Below are 23,385 nucleotides of genomic sequence, written 5' to 3'. Positions count from 1 at the left end.
GGTGATAATCACTAACTAATTAAATTTTCAAATAATCACTACTTAATTAAATTTTAGAAATTGAACCATATTGGTAATATTCCATTTCTTAGCTCTTTGGCATTATTTTTCTAAAAGTATATATTATGCATAAAATACTTCACAATATTTTTCTGCATAAAATATTTCAAATTAAAATGGGAGGAGGATGAATTCTGAAAGATTTGGATATGCACCTGCTTCCACAGCTACCCAGCTTTCAAAATGAACTGAACTGAATTCTTACAGTTAGAATACTTCTCTGACTCAGAATATTTCACTTCTTTTCATCAAGAAATGTAACAGAAAAGCATTGTTTTAATTTTACTTAGTACTACTAAAAACTAACCTTTTTCATGCAATCTACATAATTATTGTAACGGAGAGTTCCCGGGGGAAATTCTTCAGACTTCATGGGGAAATTAGAAACAATAAGCTTTTCCAGAACATGCTTAAGGTCCTCAAGACTGCTTCCAGTAAGATTGGTAAAGAATGGAAGAAGAATTACAGCTTGACCCTGTGGGAGCAACGCAGACATATGAAACTGCACCAGTTGGTGCTTACGAATCCTACAGAAAAATAAAATTACTGCTTTCTAAAGGTTTTGCAAATAAAGCACTGTGTGGATTCAATGAATGACTTCAGAATACCTTCTAGATTACATTGAAGACCAACCTGAAGGCGATGCTGTATCTCAGCTTCTACTCTAGAGGCCAGTGGGCCAACTCAGGCCAATGTTAATTTAATTAATGTGTAATTAAACAGGATACTGTATATGACTCTGTGTGTGATTTTTCCTTCTACAAATATAGACTCTAGTAGAGATAAACTGGAAAAGTTTGGTGTGGAAAGTACATCCCGAACACCTATGAGGTAATTTATAAGTATTCCTTCACAGGACTAATTCAGAACTTCATAATAAAAGTAAAAGAAACTAGAAGAAACTAGATGCTGTTTTCTATCTCCCTTGTGTGGAAAGTAAGTTCTCAGACTCTCATATTGAGAAATGAGAAATCTGATTAATCATGAAACAGAAAATTCCAAAGAAACATCTTCATGACCTAGTAAAAAGATGGCTTTCATTAAGGCCACATTTTATTAGAGCATAAAATTTAATTATTATAGGACTTCAAAATTATAATATTAAGTTTTTGACCCTAAAAATTACCAAGATATATTTATTAATAGAAAAATAATTGAGTAATAGTTTAAATTCTGTCATTTGCTAATACAGCAATTCTCAAAAAAGCCAATTTAAATCATACATACGCAAAGATAAATGTTAATTTTTCTAAGTATGGTAAGCTCATTGTGATTATATTTATCTTTTAGAGCCATATAAAAGTATGCACAGATCAGATAAAATGGTACCAGGGTTTCCTTCAAGGATGGGAATGACTGCATAGTTGAAGAGAGATGGCCATAGACAGACGGCTATTGAGGCTGAATGACCGGTATGTAGGGGTTATTCTCTGCTTTTGAGTATGTTTGAAATTTGCCATAATAAAAAACAGAAAATATCATAAGATATCAAAGAAACAGAAAATATCAGAAGATATGCAAAAATATAAAATGGGAAAATAATGGAGAATGTAATCTAAAAGAAATATCTTTTTCACCACTTACCTTTAAATGTAAACCCAACTTTGAATCACCAAGTAGACTAGCATATGTTGTAAAAACTTCAGGGAATGCACTGTGATTTGTATTAAAAGATGAATCAATCTAAAGGAGGGTAAATAAAAACATGATACATTTCTATATTATGCCTCTAATTTCTTTTAACACATTTTCCAAGTTTTTTAACTTCAGAAATAACCTATAAATTTGTTCTTGGGCTTCAATAATATTTTAACAATTCTTATCCTGAAATATTTTGAATCTATCTGGCAAGATGACATATGCAAAAACACTGAAAAGATAACGGATAAGATAAAGTATCAGAAAGGAAAAAAGTATAAAATGTAATCAGCAACTATCCAATAAAAATACTTTTTATTTATCAAACCAATGAGCTCTTAAGAAACCTCCATCAAATTTTTAAAGATACAACTTAGAGATTCCAAAACAACTGCATTTTTAATAGGTTTCTCAAGATACCTGCAAAATTTTTGCCAGTAAGGTCAGCACTGCCGTTTTACTTTCAGGAGCAGAATCTTTGGCCCACCACGAGTCCCACTTCTTCCAGTTATGCAGAATTGTACTCGCAAGTTTCAGTCCTTGGTGTCTCTGGCTGGCTCGATCCCTGAAGCTCTGATCTAACATACCATTCAAAATGGCGCTCACCTGAAACAAGCGCATGGTGCTTGAAGAAAAATCCTCAACATCAAGACTGGCAGGTATAGAACAAAATTTACTTTCGGTTCAAAGCTATTCTTGGGAAATAAAGATACTATTTCTATAACAGCTGTTTATTTCACAACTCCTCAGATTTGAGAAGAGCAACTTAACATGTAAATTTTCCCACAAAAGCATCAGGTGGTCTCCTTTATGAAATCATGCTCATCCTGTCTCTTGTTTTCTTAGCTGGGGGCATTCTCGATGAGAGGAAGAATTAGCGCTCTTCTGTTGCATACGCACATGCACAGAAGCATACACAACAGGCTTGCACGCACACATTTCCTGTCCCACCACCTTTCCAATAGTGACATCCTAATTTTGGTTAGATTACTATTCAATATTCTTATCATTACGACAATGTAAACATTTTGCACAACATTTTGATCTCCCTGAAGTTAATATTTCCCTGCTTTCTTTCCTGTTTTCAATGTGCCTATCATTATTTGTCATCAAATTCTCCCAAATTAATGAAACCTCCTCAAGACATCTACACACAACAAGAAGTCTATCAGCTCCATCTCAGTGGCAGCACAGCTCCCACTCTTGAATGTCTAAGGTCACTGTTCTTTGGGTGTCACCTCAGCATCCTCCAGGAGACTGGTCCCCTTCTCTGTGTTTGAGCCAACTTCCCAGATCCAACATCTTCCTCTTTCTTGACTGACTGATGAGAGTGCAGGGGAGAGAAGATTCCTTTGAGATCTGGCACATCTGAAACATCTGCATTCAACTCTCACATATGACTGATGGTTTGGCCAGATTCCAGGCCAGAACTCCAGGTTGGGAATCTTCTTCACTGAGTTGTGAAAGAAATTTGGCTTACAGTCTTCCAGTGTCCTCTTTGCAGTTGGAAAGACAAACGGCATCTGATCTCTTGATCCCTTTAAATGTAATCAGGTTGTCTCCTGCAGAAACTTTTTAGAATCTTTTCTCATGGTGAACCCCTGGGTTCTGAATTTTCAAGAAATTTACTCCATGTGGAGCTGCTTTCATACGCTGTGCTGGATATTCAATGGCCCTTTCGCATCTGGAGACTCAAGGCCTTCAATCTGGGCACATTCTCCTGAGCTGTGTTATGCATAAAGGCCTTTCCTTGGGCCTGTCTTCCCTCTGGGGTGGAGGTCCTGGTGTTACACCTTATCAATGGATCCCAACATTCTCTCTACTATTTTCTGTTTTGCCTTTTTACTTTATTCTCTCTGAGAGTTCCTAAATTTTATCTTCCAAACCCATTTCATTTTTAATTTCTGATGCCTATGCTTAATTCCCAAAAGTTTTTTTTGTATGGTGTTCTTTTCAGTACCAATTCTTATTTTGTCAATGCACTGTCTCCTTTCATCTTTCTGAGGTTCTTTTCTCTTTACATTTCTATCTCACTGAATAGTCTCTGTGTCAAGTGGCTTTTTAGTTGCCTCTCCCTTTTAAAATCCATTTCCTCAAAGGCTGGTGCTCCTTGGCTGTCGACAAATATTGAGGAACTGACTACAGGTACTGTGCAGTGGGCAGGGTTCACTGCAGTAAAGATCTCTGTAGGTTGATCTGGGTGGGCAATGATGATACTTAATCTTTATTTTCTCTTAGGCTTGTCAAAATATTCTGATACCCTGCCTGAAGGTATATACCTAATTGACCATATTCTGGGAGCCAAACTGGGGGGAAAGAGCTAATAGCCTCAAAATTCAGACTTCAAGGAGGTTTTCACTCAACTTCCTTGTTCCAAGAAGGTATTCCTACACCAAAGATATACAAAGCATCATAAGAGACCACTATGAACAATCACCAACAAATGGGACAACCTAGAAGAAATGGATACCCTAGAAACATACAACTTTCCAGGACTGAATCATGGGAAGATAATCTGAACAAACCAATTAATAGTAAGGAGGTAGGATTAATAATCAAAAACCTCCCAACAAACAAATGTCTAGAGCAGAATGGCTTTACTGGTATATTCTACCAAACATTTAAGGAGGAACTAACACCAATCCTTCTCGAACTCTTCTAAAAAAGCTAGAAGATAAGACAACACTTCCATACTTATTCTTTGAGGCCAGCATGACCCTGGTACCAAAACCAGATAAGGAAACTACAAGAAAAGAAAATTACAGGAGAATATCCCTGATGAACATAGATGTAAAATTCCTTAACAAAATATCAGCAAATCAAATTCAATGATACTTTAAAAGGATCATATACCATGATCAAGCGGGGTTTATTTCAGGGATGCCAGGATGTTCAACATCCACAAATCAATTGGTGTGATAAACTACATTAACAAAATAAAGAATGAAAAGCATATACTCATCTTAATAGATGCAGAAAAAACATTTGATAAAATTCAACAACTACTCATGATTAAAACTCAACAAATTGGGGGCACCTGGGTGGCTCAGTCAGTTAAGAGTCTGATTTCAGCTCAGGTCATGATCTCATGGCTTGTGAGTTCAAGCCCTGTGTCAGGGTCTATGCTGATGGCTCAGAGCCTGGAGCCTGCTTCGGATTCTGTGTCTCCCCCTCTCTCTGTCCCTCCCCAGCTCATGTGTGCGCGCTCTCTCTCTCTCTCTCTCTCTCTCTCTCTCTCTCTCAAAAATAAATAAAAACACTAAAAAAGTTTTTTAAAAAACTCAACAATTGGGTACAGAGAGAACATGCTTCAACATAATAAAGACCATATATGACAAATGTACAGCTGACATCATACTCAATAGTGAAAAACTGAAGAGCTTTTTCCCTACAATCAGGAACAAGAAAAGATGTCTACTCTCACTTTTATTCACCACAGTACTGGAAGTCCTACCCACAGCTATCAGACAAGAAAATGGAATAAAAGGCATCAAAAACAGAAAGGAAGTAGTAATACTATGTCTATTTGCAGATGGCATGATACTATATATAGGAAACCCTAAAGACTCCACCAAAAAACCTGTTAAAACTACTCAACAAATTCAGTAGAATTATAGGATACAAAACCAATATACAAAAATCTGCTGCGTTTCTATACACTAATAACCAACTCTCAGAAAGTGAAATTTAGAAAACAATCCCATTTACAATTGCATCACAAAGAATAAAATACCTTGGGGTGCCTGGGTGGCTCAGTCCGTTAAGAGTCTGACTCTTGATTTCAGCTCACGTCACGATCTCATGGTTTGCAAGATCGAGCCCCATGTTGGGCTCTGCACTGACAATGCAAAGCCTGCTTGGGATTCTCTCTCCCCCTCTCTGTCTTCCCCTCTCCCACCTGCAGATGCACACATATGCTCTGTCTCTCAAAAATGAATATATAAGCATTTACTAAAACAATAAAATACTTAGGAATAAATTTTTAAATTTTTTTTTCAACGTTTATTTATTTTTGGGACAGAGAGAGACAGAGCATGAATGGGCGAGGGGCAGAGAGAGAGGGAGACACAGAATCGGAAACAGGCTCCAGGCTCTGAGCGATCAGCCCAGAGCCCGACGCGGGGCTCGAACTCACGGACCGCGAGATCGTGACCTGGCTGAAGTTGGACGCTTAACCGACTGTACCACCCAGGCGCCCGGAATAAATTTAACCAAGGTGGTTGAAAACCTATATGATGAAAACTAGAACACATTGATTAAAAAAAACTGAAGATACAAATAAATGGAAGGATATTCATGCTCATGGAATAAAATAATATTGATAAAATGTTGATGCCATTCAAAGCAATCTACAGACTCAATACAATCCCTATCAAAATTCCAATGCCATTTTTCACAAAAATAAAACAATCCTAACATTTGTATGGAAGCACAAAAGACCCTGAATAACCAAAGCAATCTTGAGAAAGAACAACAATGCTGGAGGCATTATGCTGTAATCAAAACAGTATAGTATTGGCATAAAAACATAGGTCAATGGAACAGAATAGAGAGGCCAGGAACGAACATGTGCAAGGAGCCATACGATGATGACGGACAAAGGAGCTAAGAAGATACAATGGAAAAAGGATACTCTCTTCAATAAATGGTGATGGGAAAACTAAACAGCAACATGTAAAAGAATGAAACTTACCACATATTTTACACCATACATAAAAATCAAGACAAAATGTGTTAAAGACGTGAACTTAAGATATGAAGCCATAAAATTCCTGGAAGAAAATTTAGGGCATAAGCTTTTTGACTTTGGTCTTGGCAATGATTTTTTTTGGATCTGACATGAAAAGCAAAGGCAACAATAGCAAAAATAAACAAGTGGAACTACATTCAAACTATAAAGCTTCTGCACACAAAAGAAATCATCAACAAAATGAAAAGGCAAGCTATAAAATGGGAGGAAATATCTGTAAATCATGCATCTGATAAGGGTTAATATCCAAAATACATGAAGGATTCCTACAACTAAACAGCAAAAAATTAAACAATCTGATTTAAAAATGGGCAGAGGAACTGAATTAGACATTTCTCCAAACAAGACAGATAGTCAAAAGGTATATGAAAAGGTGCTCAGCATCAAAATCACCAGGAAAATGTAAATGAAATATCATCTCATCCCTGTAAGAACAGCTAGCATCAAAAAGACAAAAGTGTTGGCGAGGATATGAAGAAAAACTCTTGTGCACTATTGTTGGGAATGCAAACTGGTGCAGCTGCTATGGAATACAGTGTGACAGTCCCTCCAAAAATTAAAAATAGAAGTATGATTTGATCCAGCAATTCTACTTCTGGGTATACATCTGAAGAAAAGGAAACCACAACCTAGAAAACATATCTGCACCCCCATGTTCAGTGCAGCATTATGTACAACAGCCAAAGACATGGACACAATCTAAGTGTCCATCAACAGATGAATAAAGAAGATGTGGCATATACATATACAATGGAATATTATTCAGCCACTAAAAAAAAGAAAATTCTGCCAATTGTCACAACATGGGGTGGACCCTGATGACAATATGCTAAGTGAAATAGGTCCTACAGAGAAAGATTAAAAAAAAAAAAATGATTAAAAAAAAAAGATTAAAAAAAAGATAGAAAAAAAATATCACTTATACGTGGAATCTACAAAATAGAACTCAAAGATACACAGAACAGACTGGTGCTTTTCAGCAAAGAAGATTAATAAATTTAATTATAATAAATTAAATACTTCTGTAGAGAACAAACACTCCAAGTAAGATTGAAAGATTAATGGCCAGTAGGAACAAGGACTTTTGCGAAAAGGTCTACTATCCTTAATATACAAAAACCCCTTAAAAACCAATAAGAAGGTTCACCCCAACAGAAAAATGAGCAAAATACAAAACATCAGCACACACCAGAAACATTTTGGTTGTTCAAAAATACTAGTGGGAGGGGCACCTGGGTGGCTCAGTCAGTTAAGCATCCAACTTTGGCTCAAGTCATGATATTGCGGTTCATGAGTTCAAGCCCCACATTGGGCTCTCCACTGCCAGCAAGGAGCCTGCTTCGGATCCTCTGTCTCCCTCTCCCTCTGCCCCTCCCTGTTTGTCCTTTCTCTCTCTTTCAAAAATAAGTGAATGTTAAAAAAAGAAAAAAATACTAGTGGGAGATAAAGGTCAGAAGAGTTCGAGAACTGACATTAAACTTGAGAGATTAAAATACAAAACAGAGTTTTCACTTGTGGAATAATAAAATGTTTTTCATATGGTGCCAAGTATTTCAAACTTTACCTCATTACTCTAATACTGGTGTTACATACAGAACATGACTCTACTCTTAATTACAGGTCTTTCCCTAATAAACAACAAAAAAGACATCCTCCACTCAGCTCTGCCTAGGGTGCCCCAGCACAGAGATACCTATCCCTTGTAGAAATCTGGCTGCCCCGAGTGTCCTCAAGTGGGGAAGGATCAATCCCCTGAGGACAAGGCAAGGCCAGGTAACCTGGCAGGAGGGCAGGGGACAGCTACATTTCACACAGTCCTCCCCTCTTTGGCCTCTCCTTCACATCCTGCTCTTGGTACTCTGGAGGCCTGGGACTCTATTGCCAGACCCAAGAAAGCCTAGGCTCTACAGCACAGATCAGCTGTCTGTCTCCCCACTGCTATGTCATACTGCAGCTTTCTTGGATCCCAAAGTCTGTTACGACTTGCCCTTTTGCTAGAAATAGCTTCCAAAGTGTTGTCTCTCTTCTCTTTTCTCCTTTAATCTGTGTCTTTTAAGACTGTGTTTAAAAAAAAAAAAAAAAAACCACAAACCCATTTCTGTCACTTTAGAGGGAGCTGAGGAGGAAGTGGAGATAAATGTGTCTGGCTTTTATCCATCACCTTCACCAGAAGCCTCAATAGCTTCGGAGATCAAAATGTTCTACTTATTAAAAGTTCATTTCTAACTTTAAAAAACATAAATACCTAGTACAATCTGACACAAAGTACTCTCCTACAACAGACAAACACTGTTTGGAATAAAAGCTTAATTCAATAGGAAATTATGTACTCTCCCTTAAAATGGCCATTCCCAATAGTTCCCAGTTCCTGACTGTCTACAGAGTGGGTTAAATTTAAAAATTTTACAAGTTTAACAAACCAAAGTCAACATATACTAAACACTGAGCTCCAAGGTTCAATGTGAGGGGGCCTAGTGGGCTACAGTAGGATCGCACAGGAAATGATGGCTCTCTGTGCCAACGTGTGAAAGGACCGTAACTATAGAAAGGAGACTGAATGTACAGGACCAACTGGCGGCTGGTGCAAACACAAAGGCGGGCTCAGGCCTCACGACGGGCTTAGGAGCTCCAACGCCATTTCTTCACAAAAGTCAACATCCTATATAGCTGTGCCTTGTAATATTGGGTCTAGAAATTCTGGGGGAATGAGAGATTAGAAACAATAATCCACGTTTCAACATCCATTTAACATTATTAACTGTTCATAAAAGCTGTGTTTTCTTCCCTTTGATTTTGTTTTCAAACACTGGCAAAAGTTTTAAACCTTCCAGGAAGAGATCCTGTTTTGTTCTAATGACATTTTTCAAGAACATGGCAATCTTTTTATAAGCATTATATAAGAAAATATACTTCATTTAAATAAAAATTCCACAAAGAACTCACAAGTGCAAGGTAGTGTGCTACAGGAGCAAGTCTTTAGCTAACACCACAAGGGTCTCTGGACCAATGTGTGGAGTTTGATGGTAATTCTTGCTACAAGAAAAAATAGTAAAAATAATAAAGATAAAAAATAAAAATTTCATTACCATTTTGGGATTATCCACAGATGATTTCAGGAGTTCCAATACTGCAAGATCTAGATTTTTCAACAATTCAGTGTTGACGGTCTCTGAGAACAAGCTATAAAAATACTCCCCGTGACAGAAGCTGGCCATGTTTCTCTGGGACGCTCCTGAGGGTGGCAGAGACAACACTGCTGTATCCAGGAGAAGATTCACAAGGTGCTCGCACTGTGAAGAAGCAAGGAAAGGTACGATGATAAGAGTATGTATCTTACCTGCTATAGAAAGACTCCTGGGAAGCTGCTAACTTTGAGAGTGGAAAATCACACGGTAAGGTCTAAAGAGAACCTCATATTTGAAGGTCTAGGTTCAAGTCTGAATTATATGCATTTCAATGACCCTGTACTTTCTAGGTTTCATTTTGGGAAAGAAATCTTCCCTGACTCATGTTTCCCCCAAATTCCCAGAGAATCTTGTTGTTTCTTTGAAGAGACAGGATAGTAAGAGTACTTTTAGACGATTTAAATACGTAACTTGTTGACATTAAGTGAACAAAGGGGCAAAGAAGAGCTTTCGGCTACAGGAGAAGGGAGGACAGATTGGAAGGAATGAACACATAGGACTGGTCAACAGATCTCAGCTACAGCAGAGACTGTTTGAGGCCAGCCCTATATGGTTCAAAAAGCCATGAAGATATCTTTCTGTGGTGCCTCTGGAATTATGCTCCAGGGGTGCTCCCAAATCAGCCATCTGAAGATCACTAAGGACAGGGGAAGAGGAAGCCACTGTGTTAACAGTCCAGCTTTATAGACACAAAATGTTCTCTGCCCTCTAAAGTCTTTTTGGAAACAAAGTGGGATAGACAAAACCCCAGTTTAAGAAGAATCTTATCCTATTTCTTTTATCTAAAAAACCTTTTAGAAAGTAAGTCAGATCATGTAAATCTATTAAAGTACTTATGGAGCTAAGAACTTAACTAAATTCCTGTTTTTAGAAACATGTTACAAATGAGCTATATATTTCCATCAGCAGGATAGCACAGCGTGCAGCTGCTGTTCCTACCTGTACTCCAAAAGCAAAGGCCAACTCCAGAAGTCCGCTGGCTAGTCGCTTACAACTGGGGTCTAGTGAAGGAAGGCACTGTCGTTCGTCCCCAGGTGCAATGCTTTTATAAACCAGGGAAAGAAGTTTTGTGCCAACAGAATACTGATCTGCAGACTAAAATAAAGTCAATACTAAAACATCCAGCACTAAGATATTTTATAAAAACACACAATTTCATACCTTTCATTAATTAAAAATATCCATGGTCATTAACAGTGACAACTACCTTCTAATTGTCAGGAAAATTTTCACTCAACTTTGCTTTGCATGTTATATTTTTTCATTTATATTGCCTAGCCACAGGGCACAATAGCAGTCTCCAAAGTTCTTCAGAAGGCTGTGGGAAATATACATGTCCTTATTTTCATTTTACACTTATAAATTTGTATATCTGTACTCTAAGTCAGCACGTCTGGAACAAGTCATTATGTAATTCCCATTTCAGCATATCCCATACATACAGGATGTGTGAAACACACATATATACAAGGAAATGGATTGCTTATGTTAATCAACTAAGAGAAACGTAAAAATGCATTGGCTCTGTTTACCTGAAATGGTAAGACAACATGCAAAAAACCAGCTCTGTGAAGTTGTTTACAAGCCGACACGACAGAAGCCAGCTTGGCCCTATCCACAGAAGCATCGGGGCCATATAGGTCAACAGCACAAAGCTCCTCAATGCTGCCATGTGAGAAAAACAAAAAGAAACTAGATGAGTGCTAGCTCACCAAATTAGCAGGATACACCAAAAAACCGTGTGTGTTCTGTTATAAATGTGTTAACTGCCTGACGCTCAAATTCATTACATGACCTGGGAAAGCAAACACAGGTTAACACTGAACAAGGGGCCCAGGCACTAATTCAGCCATGGAAATCAACATGGGGCTGAGCCACACCTGAGACTTGCTTACCATAAGGCGCAGGGGAGGCATTTGTTAAATAGATGATTTTCAAACAACTAATGAGATTCTCTGCGTCAAACACCCCACTGATGAGATCCTTTACTCTAGGAAATGGGACTACAGCAGCCACACGTGTGGCTGCCAGAATACGCTGCAACCTTAAAGTGCACAACACTGATCCCAAGCACGATCTGAATGCCCACCTCTGTGCTGTTAGTTCTTCCTTGAGGTGCACCTCCAGGATGTCTTTGTACGGGGACTTCTTTAGTGCTTTCATCAGGTCCACACAAACATCAGGAAGACGATTCATAACTAGGACATCACCAATATTGAAACCTATGCTTGAGGGCTCACATAGGGTTTTCACCAAGAGTTTCATAAGGTTTGTGTTATTATGTAAATCCTTCTCAAGGAGCTGCAAAAGATGATTTGAATAAAAACACATCCATGAGTCTGCATTTAGATTTTCACTAGTGTAAGGTCCATGAAGCTGGGAATTTTTGCCTGGCTGAAGCAGGGGTTGTCAAACTTTCTCTGTAAAGGGTCAGACAATAAATGTTTTAGGATTTGTGGACCCAGTGGTCTCCACCGCAACTACTTAATGAACTGCCATTATAATATGAAAGCAGCCATGGACAATACATGGACAAATGGACTCGGATGTGTTCCAATAAAACCTTCCTTACAAAAGCAGGCAGCGAGTGGGAAGTGGGCTGTGGACCATAGTTCTATGGCTCCTGGTTTAGGGCTATGCTGTACCTGCAGACAGCCTTGCATACAGTAGGCACTCAGTATGTATTAACTGGATGGACTGACTGGACTTTGTTTATATAATAAGCTTCACAGATACATTTACAAATATTTGCTAATGTACATTTCCTAAGGCAAATGTTTGATTGATCATAGCATAAAATGCAATATCCAATAGAACATTTAGAGAAACTATTTTGTACTTTATTCACACAGTAAGATAAAAACGCTGCATTTTATTACTTTCGAGAACACATAACTCCTACAGCAATGGGAACTTCTAAGGAAGCCAAAACCACTCTTAATAGGTACCAGAAAGTATTCTTCCAGTGCCAGGTGCTGACCTCAAACTAAAAGACCAGCAGCCAGTGACCCTACCTTCCAGCCTTCTGGGGAGATGCTGAGCAGTGTTGTGGTGAATTCCATAATCCGGACCACAATTGTGCATTTGCTGTAATTGTATCTTTCTCCCTCTTGGGGGCTGGGTCTGTGACCTACTGCCCCAGTGCCAAAGCACTTTTCTGCTGCCGTAATATCATGCATAGCAATGCTTTCTAAAAAGAAAGTCACTGCTTTCCAAAGCGAAGACTGTGTTTCAGTACCTAGAAATAAAAATTACACTCAAATATTAACATATGCTTCTTTCCAAATCCACTAAAATTAACGTAAAATTCCTTCTTTAAGTATAGGCATGATATACATTTAGTCAAAATTCAAACTTACAAAGCTTTTAGAAGATTATGACAATTTCTATCAAATGTTTAAAAAGCTCATATGCTTTGATCCAGCATCAAAATTTTATCCTAATGAAATAATGGCAGAATTATAAAGATGTGCTTGTAAGGATTTTCATTTTAGCAGCTTTTAATAATGAGACAACAGAAACAACCTAAATATCCTTCAAAAGGGCAAGAGAGACAAATCATGGCAGTGGTCTTTTTATGGAAACAACTGCATGAACTCCCAAATGGACTTTTTCATAAAAGTTGCCGTTCTGAAAACACAAAGGTGCTGGCTCTCCTCTCCCATCTCCACTCCTTTTATGATCACCCCAGTCTTGCTTACAGGAAGGAAGATAAAACACCCTTCTCCTCTCCTCAGTCCCACTGTAGTTTTTATACCAGGTGTAAAGACCTCCCAAACAAAGGGACAATTTTAAAAAGTGGTGTACATGTTGAAAGAGAGAGCAAAGACAAGGACGAGTAAGAAATCCTTTTATAAGTCTAAGGGTTTCCAATTCTTTGTTTTCATAAAATTTTAGTTCATCAAATTGCCAACTTGACAGATCATTAAAAATAATTCTGATGACAGGTCACTATCTATTCAAAAGAACTGAGAGAAAATATATTAAGAATCTCATTCTCAAACACCAAATATCCTTAAATTCAACGAACAATGTGCTGTATGACACATTCTAATTAACAGGTATGTTAAATGTGAAAAAAAAAATGAACATTTTAGCATTATTCAAATATGGCACTCATTTAGGTTTTTCTTAGTAAAACCTATACAAAACAAAAACAAAATTCTAACCATATAATTTTACTTCTTATATATAATAATTATTTATCAAAATATTATATTTATATTGTTATGGTGGTAATACACAAAATGTGCCCTAATAACAAAGGCCACGATAACCCAACACAGAAGAAACTTGTAACAGGTAGACCGTTTTGTTGCAAAGACGTAGAGTTATAAGTAAATAAAAACATAAGCATAATAACATGATACTTAGGATAAAAAATGTGAAGGGTATGGAACAGTAATAATAATTCAGGAGCTTTGCCAAATTGCCATAAAAAACTATTTTAAAGCAATTAAATAAAATAAAGATGTTAAACAAAAAATCTCTACAGTAGTTAGCCTCCATTGAATACATTTTTTTAAGTAATGTTAACAATTTTATGTTAAATGCCCACATTTACGACACACACCAGAAATTAATTTTTTCAATTACTTAAAGCAAAGAGGATTTTTTTTGGTCAAGTTTGAAAGAAGGTACGTTGTTTTTAATGTCTCCCACTCCTCACAAGGTAAATAAATAAAACAGTTTGAAGACTGCTTAATTGTGACACATTTGCATTATTTAGTATTACACGGTCATTTAAATTAGTTCAAGGTATATACACTGCCATAAAAAGACATCCAGTATGTTAACTTTCTGTTTAAAAGTTAAGTTTCAGGGCACCTGGGTGGCTCAGTCGGTTGAGTGTCCAACTTCAGCTCAGGTCATAATCTCACAGCAAGTGAGTTCGAGCCCTGCATCGGGCTCAAACCTGGAGTCTGCTTCAGATTCTGTGTCTCCCTAACCCACTCACATTCTGTCTCTGTCTCTCTCAAAAATAAATAAACATTAAAAAAAACTTTTTTTAAAGTTAAGTTTCATTTTAAAAATCAAATTATAGCAAAGCATGCATATGACCCATTATGTTAAAAAATAAAAAAATTTTTAAATATATATATTATACACATAGAAAAAGTTTTAAAAAGTAGACACTAAACTGTCTTAGTGTCTGTCACTAGGGAATGCAATTAGGTTTTACATTATTTCCTATACTTTTTTTTGTTTTCTTAAATTTTCAAAATGATATACGAGATCTCTTAAAACAACAAATTTAGGGGGCGCCTGGGTGGCTCAGTCGGTTGAGCATCCGACTTCGGCTCAGGTCATGATCTCACGGTCCGGAGTTCGAGCCCCGGGTCAGGCTCTGTGCTGACGGCTCAGAGCCTGGAGCCTGCTTCTGATTCTGTGTCTCCCTCTCTCTCTGACCCTCCCCCGTTCATGCTCTGTCTCTGTCTCAAAAGTAAAATAAACGTTAAAAAAAAATAAAATAAAATAAAAAACAACAACAACAAATTTAAGGTACTATTTGCAACTGAATAGCTACTATTGCTATTTTTAAAGTTTCAGAACTTTTCTGACCTATCCCTCTGAGAATCCCATACTAGAATCATGCAGAATCCCATACTAGAGAGTCAGATCTTCTCAAAATGGTATAAAATCTGTTTTCCAGAACCTCAGTGTGTGTGCATGCACACACATTACACACACCCCACCATGTTTGGTTCCAACTTTCTCAAGCTAAAAGAAAGACAACAAGACAACCTGGTTCTTTTTCCCAAATCCCCAAGACACAGACCTCACCTCTGACAGAATTAAAGAGAGACTGGTAGTTCCTTTAGCCAACCAGTACCACTACCAGAATGGATGCTCTGTCTACACTGAAAATCATTGAAATAACATATCATGTTCTGAGTGGCAAGCTGGATATTTAGCCCATGAGAGAGGATTTCGGTGGACACCCCGAACAGCCTGCTCAGAGAACCTCGAAGCCTAGAGCGCACTTGTCAGCTACGGTTGGCTCCAGATGCTGTATTCTCAGAGATGCACCTCCCAGGAACCACCCCCTGCTTTCCCAGGTCCCGTTTAGATCACGTGAAGGACGGAGGCTGCCATCTCCTTCTTCCCGGCACGGGCCAAGGAGCACACCAAACACTCCACCCTGCATTCTATCCTTTGCAAACAACACTGTTATCATCATACTACAGTAAAAACACTAAGGAATAGGAAAATGCAAGAAAAATGAAGACATGCTACTCAGAAACATAAGATCACAGAGCCTCATGTTAGGAGGAACTCTTTTATTTTATCAACACTTTTTTAAAAATTTTTTTTTAATGTTTTTATTTATTTTTGAGACAGACTGAGAGCATGAGCAGGGGAGGGGCAGAGGGAGGGAGAGACACAGAATCTGAAGCAGGCTCCAGGCTCTGAGCTGTCAGCACAGAGCCTGATGTGGGGCTCGAACTCACAGACAGTGAGATCATGACCAGAGCTGAAGTCAGACGCTTAACCGACTGAGCCACCCAGGCGCCCCGATAAACACTTTTTTTTAAAATATTTTATTTTTAAGTAATCTCTATACCCAAAAGGGGCTCGAACCTACAACCCCGGGACGAAGAGTCACATGCTCTGTTGACTGAGCCAGCCAGGTGCCCAGGAAGAACTCCTGTAATGTGCTAAAGCAAACGACAGCCTCAAAAGGCCCCTTGGTAAGAGGGCCATCAAGAACCTGTTCAGGACACAAAAGAAGTACAGACGCCAGACAGGTGCCCACGGCCTCAGTCGCGTGCACCAGACTCTCGCCCTCACGTGAGCTTACAGGATAACGCAGCGACTGAATAAACGCTCCTCTTATCGCCCTTGTTAACTATGATGCTGACAGGGGCATCTGTCAGTCAAAGACCCCGCTGCACTTTTGCCCGGAATGGCTCCAGGCAGAACTGGACCGCAGCAACGTGCGTAGGTGTTACCCACCCAGGACCTCAGGTGCTTCGAGGGTTTTCTTCTCAGTGAAGGTGTTGTAGCACTCCAGCGCCGCCAGAAGCATGTCCATCCACTGCAGGGCAGCTCGCAGGCTGAACGGCCCTTGCAGATGGAAGAGGGTGGGCTGAGCAAGGATGCCTGAGGGCCGACCACAGCCTCCTCCACCCCCCTCAAACATGTTTATGAGAAAGGAAGGATCTTTGCTCTTGAGAATCTCTTTCAGCCACAAAGAAGGTGATTTGTTGCCTTAAGAAAGAAACAAGATTAAAACACACATACAAATGACTTTCACATGATTAAAATGAATCACTGTAATAAATAATAATAATAATAATAATAATAAACAATAATAAAGCTAGAATTAAGTAGGATATGTTAACAAAAAGAACCAGAGCAGAACCAGGCTGGCAATATCAGAGTATTTCAAATATAGTTTCCATAAAAGTCCCATATGAAGCATCTACCAGAGCAGTAACATTTCAGAATGATAAGGGATAATCTTTTTTTTTAAACCATAGTAATCATAACTTGGTTCACTGTAATTACTGCCAAGGTCTTTCCACCAAAGCCATTCTCTTCAGTTACTTTAAACATTATAAAAATGGCTGGATACCATTTGCACAGCTATAAATGTCCTATCCTTTCCCTTGCCTTTTTTCTTGAAAACTATTGTCCCTTTTCTCAGGAGTAATTTAAAGAACAAACACAAAAAGAGCACTGCCACTCTCAAGTTCCTATCCTACTTCCTGGCTGTGTGGACCTTGCCTCTCTTGTGTCTCGGTTTTCTCATCTTAACAATATTTACCTTTGAGGTTCCTTCAAAGATTAATGAAGTAGTTAATATTTGAAAAAGTGCTTATAATATCACACAGTAAGGGCAGTTTTTGCTAAATATAAGACTCAAATTATTTGTTTTAAAAGACATCTTTTCTTTCAGGTATCAATCATTTTCTAAACTGAAAATGAAAAAACATTAAATTTTATTTTGCATGCTCTGAAATCAGGGACTCTCAAAAGGTCAAATCATCCTGATTCTAATGAAGTTAAAGAAGAATGCAAAACAATAAAGTATTTCTGATGTAGTAAGAAACAGTTTCCCTATTGTGTTAAAAAAAATACCTATTAGCTATATAAGCAAAGATTCAATATCATGTTTTCAGGGTTTGTTTTAGACAGAAACATCAAACTTTCCATTATTTTCACTAAAAACTGACAAAGAAAATAAAACTAATAATGGGTAAAAATAATATTTAAGTTCTCTCTCACACGCTAGCTAAGAGTCATAGAAGAGAAAGTACAGGAAGGACAGAGAAAGACAGGCAGGCATAGAGAAAGGAGAGGACAAGGGAACACAGAGAACGGATGGGCCTGGGAAAGCATATTCTGACTGCTGGGAATTGTCCCAGATCCCTGCCTCCTCAGTCTCCTCCTCAAAACTATAGCTGCTGTGACCCTGGCTTTCCATCCAACATGAACATCAGAAGTCAGAAGCCCCTGACACATGTCATAGGGACATGCCTGCACATGTCATTACCTAGCACACCTGGTGACAGTGTACTCCTGTAGGGCACTAAAGAGTGGCTCAGCTGACTCTTGATTTTGTCTCAGATCATGCGTGATCTGACGGTCATGGGATCAAGCCCCGCATCGGGCTCCACACTGAGTGTGAAGCCTGCTTGAGATTCTCTCTCTCCCTCTGCTCCGCCCCCACTGCATCGCTCTCTCAGTCAATCAACCAACCAATCAATCAATAAAGAGACACTTAACACTGTCCCTTAAAAATCACCGGAGGCGGCTTTACTGACAACAGCCAAGATATGGAAGCAGCCCAAGTGTCCACTGGTTGATGAATGGATAAGCAAGCGATGTGGTATCAATATTATTCAGTCACAAAAAAGAATGAAATCTTGCCATTTACAATGAGATGGACACAGCTAGAGACTACTATGCCAAGTGAAGTAAGTCAGAGAAAGATAAATACCATATGATCTCCCTCAAGTGTCGAATTTAAGAAACAAAACAAATAAACACAGGGGAGAAAAAAAGAGAAGCAAACCAAGAAACAGACTCTTAACTACAGAGAACAAACTGATGGTTACCAGACAGAAGTGGGGAGGGAGGATCAGTTAAACAGGTGGCGGGTAAGGAGTATACTTGGCTTGCTGAGCACCAGGTAATATATGGAAGTGTTAAATCCCTATATTATTCACCTGAAACTAATACAACACTGTATGTTAACTAACTGGAATTTTAAAAAACCTTCACAAAAACCCAAAACACCACTAGGAGTTAAATATGGCAGAGAGAGAGGTGGAAGCACAACTGGAGGGCACAGAGGAGATAAGCCAAGGAATGCTCATCCCTTTTATGCAAAGTATATGTCAGCAATAGGCCAAGGTTCACCTACTACTTGGCATGCTTTGTGTAACGGAAACAATTCTGAGAGGCAGAGCTCCACTTACTTCAGTGAAAATATGTGAGGTCCCTGTTGTAGGCAGTTAAGAACAACAGAAATGTATGGGATCAGTCAAGCTGATGTCACTGGAAATCGTGTGGGCTACAGGAGAGCCAGAGACCCAACCTGGAGGGAGGACGGGTCTGCCAACTAGTTCCACTGACATAATATCTGGGCCGAAGTTTCCTTTAAAAATAAGGAAAACATGCCCCACCCCTCCACCTCATCCAATCTTCATGGACTTTACAGGACTGCTGTGACAATGACAACGTAAGAAAACTAACTTTGCAGGGGCACCTGGGTGGCCAACTCTTGGTTTCGGTTCAGGTCAAGATCTTGCAGTTTGTGAGTTCAAGCCCCACATCAGGATCTGCACTGATAGCATGGAGCCTGCTTGGGATTCTCTCTCTCCCTCTCTCTCTGCCCCTCCTCTAGTCATGCTCTCTCTCTCTCTCTCTCTCTCAAAATAAACTTAAAAAAAAAAAGAAACTAACTTTGTTAACTAGAGGCAATAAGCAAATATATACTACATGTTTGTATACCAAATAGTATATGTAGTACAAAGAGAATTGTAATATATGCTACATAAATCTATAGTATACAACATAATATATTCCATAGTATAAAAAATGTATAATCTTCTAAGTTTTAGAACTATACCAAGTAATTTTCACCTCTTCTTCCATGAGGAAAAAGCCCCAAAGTAGTACTCTACCCCATTTTCTAAAAAGACCGGCTCTTTCTCATGACTTGTAGTGCGCGATCTCTTTTCTTATCCAGACACACACACCATAGCACATCTTGGTTCTGGACTCGTGCACAGTGCACTCTACAGGGGGAAGCCAGGGCCTGGGTCTGTCCTGAGGCACAGCTTCCCTACACCCACGCTCCCAAACCTCGGTTTGGACTTACTGGAGAAAACAGAACAATACATTTATTCCTAAGAAATTTAGTAATTATTTCAAGACTATAAGTACAATTTAATGACTGAGTGTAATAGTTATTTAATAAGCACAAGCTCATTGCTTTCCTTTAATCTCACAGTAATCTGAGATCATTCAGATTTAGGAGTCTAACAATTTCTCATTAATCACATGGTGAAATAAAAGCATTGCAGTATTTCATTAACTATAAATAAAATTTCTAAATCTTAACTGAATATCATGTTGACAACCGCAATGGTTATCCAACTCTTCTTCATTTCTTTTAAATGAGATAGAAAAGCAAAAATGTAGTAGAATAAAAAAGATACTGGGATATTCTAAATTTATTTCCTTTGTATCATTTGACATCAAATTAGCATTTTTTTCTTTCTTTCTGTAAATCTTTGTGAAACGTACAGCCCATAGTTTACCCTTTGCCATGCAAACGATCCATAATGGTTATTGAACATACTTATCTTTTTATTAGGAACATTTGTTACTTTCATCTGAATAACGGAAAGCTTACATTTTAAATAAGTACACATCTCTAAACTACTGCTAAAAGCAAAACCCGTAATTTATAAGACTTAAAGATCACAATACCTGGCAGTAAAGGAACGAATTTATAAAACAGTTCTATGGATTTGTGTCGACATTCCGTCTGGGGCCTCCCACAGTGGGCTAACAGCCAGTGGACCACATCTAGTAAACACAATGATGCCGCGGGTGGAAATCCTCTATGTGGAGACGACACACTATATTTAATGCACGCCCCAACATTTAGCATTTAGCTAACCCAAGAATCTAGAAATCATAAACTCAATTTTGCCATACTAATACATGTAGAAACCTCATCAAAAGGCATTCAATTTATTTTTAATGTATTATCATTAGCATACAATCAAAATGGCACAGGTTAAATAGGTCCTAAATGCTGCTTACCTTCAATTTTTTTTGAGGAAAAAATTTAAAAAACATTTCTTAAAACAACAGCACCAATATTTTCATGTTTCCTTTTCAATTGTACCTTAAAACAAAAGGGGATCTGAGACCTAAAGTAGTGCGTCTCAAATTGTGGCCCCTGACCTGGCTGCATCAATATATCTGTAAACTTGGCAGAAATGCAAATTACTGGCCCTGTTCCGGACCTGCTGGAAGATTCTGGGGCCAGGGCCCAGCAACTTGTGTTTTAACAAAACATTCAAGTAATTCTGATCACTGCTTCAGATTGAGAACCAATGATCTAGAGAGGTCAAAAGTTAACAACAGGATCTGAAAGAATCAATTTTAAAACAACAGAGGAAATACTAATATCCAATTTACATGTGCCAATACTTCTACACAGTGGTAGCAGCCAGCGGACATCCCAGACACCCCGCACAGATCCACAGATCTAGAGGGGCTGATGCATGGCACATCCCATCCTGATGGGAGACCTTGCTAGAATGGAAAGAGAGAAGACTGGCTACCACTGGTTAATAAGCCAGTCTTAGCTTTAGGTAGCTTCATTTCATAATTCTAAATTTCCATGACTGTTAAAATGCTACCATTTCAATATTTCAGTTCTTACATTTCAAATTTACTCTACAATAGTTCATGCATTTTCTAGTCAAGTTAATTCCACACCAAATCTGTACTCAAAATAAATGTTTCAGTTACAAGTTTATACCTTAAACCAAGCATTTTCAAACACAAAGTTTTTAGTGTCCTAGAAATTGACTACGCCTATTTCCACACATTCCACATTTCCACATTCCTTAAATTCTCTATGCTTCCACACATTCCTTCCAGATTTTCTTTCGTTAACTGACAATTAGTTTTACGCTGGAAAAAAAATTTAAAAAGGAAGCAATATCACCTACCGTGGCCTACGTCTTTTTTTAACTTTGTTTAAAGATACATGCTTCTTTTCAATGATACGCCTCAGGTGATCAATGGCATCACAACACTGCTGAATTGTACCTGTTCTCGAGTATAAAAATAGATTTCCAAAGGAGTTATATAGCTGGTTATTGTTAATAAATTGGTATTATACATTTATCGACCTAATTTTTTAACTAAAAAGGTAATTTTACAATAGAGTTAATATCGTTTCATCCCTCAGAAAACAAAATTTAAATAAACAACTTACACTGTCCCAAAACAAAACTGAAACCCACATTTAAGACTGCAGGAGAGTATAGTGCACATGCACAAACACACAAACACACTCACACACAGCAACACTGTACCTACTAAGAAACTGTTCCAGCAGCCCTCAGCCAGTCAAAGCACAGACTCACATAATGGATCTGAGGTGGAGGACTGTACAGGCATTACAAAATCCGCATGCCAGGCCAGATCCTGTGTACCTCAACTTAAGGCTATTATTTAGGGGTTATAAATTCCTTGACCTTGCCTTCTTTGTATGTAGGTTAAACCATATTATAGCTTAGGGGCACCTGGGTGGCTCAGTTGGTTAGGCATCCGGCTTCGGCTCAGGTCATGATCTCACGTGGGTTCGAGCCCCGTGTCGGGCTCTGTGCTGACAGCTCAGAGCCTGGAGACTGCTTTGGATTCTGTCTCTCCCTCTCTCTCTGACCCTCCCCCACTCACACTCTCTCCCTCAAAAGTAAACATTAAAAAAAATTTTTTTTTAAATAAAAAAAAAAAAACCCACTTGTATTATAGCTTAATAATACAGGCGCTGAAGGAGAATCAAAGCAAATGAGTAAAACCATTCACAAACATCTTGGGTTATTTAGGAAAGGAGCCTTACCCAACCTGAGTTCTATTACTAAGAAAAGGTTTTCTTTCTATGCTTTGAAAACATGGCAGTGATTTTTAAGAGTCAAGTTTCACTTGTTGACAAATACACCTATATAAGATGTCAAGATAAACAGAGCAATTTTAAGCTCTTTGATCGCAAGGGCCAAATTTTAAGCATTTTTACCCATAGCAGGCTATCAACATGAAGGATAATAGAGCTCAACCTGTCTTTCAAAAAAACAGAAAACAACAGAAAATAAAATCTGAGTAAGTCAAAGAGAAGTTCTGTCACACACAGCTATGTAAGCTACAGCAGTCACTTACGTTCTCTGGTAAGATGTCTAAGAAGCCTTCCAGCCCAGAAATTCCACAATACTCATACTGACTACAGGACAGAATATAATTGTAAAAACGACCATCTATTACTCTCATAGTAAGTCTATTTCTGACTATTTACATTATTTCTTAATTATGGTAGAAATAGCTTTATCACATTCTTGTAATGGGATCTATATTCCCCTTTTCAGTGGCTATTACAACCAGCTTTCTTTACATGGTGCAATCGTATATTCTCACATTTTGTGTCATCATAGTAACTGGTTGGCTTCGTTGGAGCTGCCCAATAAAACTGTCCCACCTGCCCTGGGTGGGAACTCTGAC

The 23,385-nt window shown here is 38.4% G+C and overlaps 1 protein-coding gene across 1 annotated transcript in view; it reads right to left on the bottom strand.

Annotated features, from left to right (window-relative positions):
- PRKDC (protein kinase, DNA-activated, catalytic subunit) overlaps positions 1-23,385 on the bottom strand; it is a 206,347-nt gene that overhangs the window by 121,961 nt on the left and 61,001 nt on the right. The window contains exons 29-39 of the mRNA XM_027042809.2: positions 21,840-21,939; positions 20,581-20,714; positions 16,591-16,845; positions 12,648-12,871; positions 11,723-11,934; positions 11,166-11,298; positions 10,573-10,728; positions 9,535-9,738; positions 2,119-2,304; positions 1,645-1,743; positions 368-535 (exon numbers count right to left, since the gene is read on the bottom strand). Coding sequence (XP_026898610.1) covers positions 368-535; positions 1,645-1,743; positions 2,119-2,304; positions 9,535-9,738; positions 10,573-10,728; positions 11,166-11,298; positions 11,723-11,934; positions 12,648-12,871; positions 16,591-16,845; positions 20,581-20,714; positions 21,840-21,939 — 1,871 coding nt within the window. The remainder of the gene's footprint in view (positions 1-367; positions 536-1,644; positions 1,744-2,118; positions 2,305-9,534; positions 9,739-10,572; positions 10,729-11,165; positions 11,299-11,722; positions 11,935-12,647; positions 12,872-16,590; positions 16,846-20,580; positions 20,715-21,839; positions 21,940-23,385) is intronic.

The sequence above is a fragment of the Acinonyx jubatus genome, chromosome F2, assembly GCF_027475565.1.
Source record: "Acinonyx jubatus isolate Ajub_Pintada_27869175 chromosome F2, VMU_Ajub_asm_v1.0, whole genome shotgun sequence".
Classification (NCBI taxonomy): domain Eukaryota; kingdom Metazoa; phylum Chordata; class Mammalia; order Carnivora; family Felidae; genus Acinonyx; species Acinonyx jubatus.
Note: the sequence above shows the minus strand (reverse complement) of the source record. Positions and strands in the feature narration are given on the sequence as shown.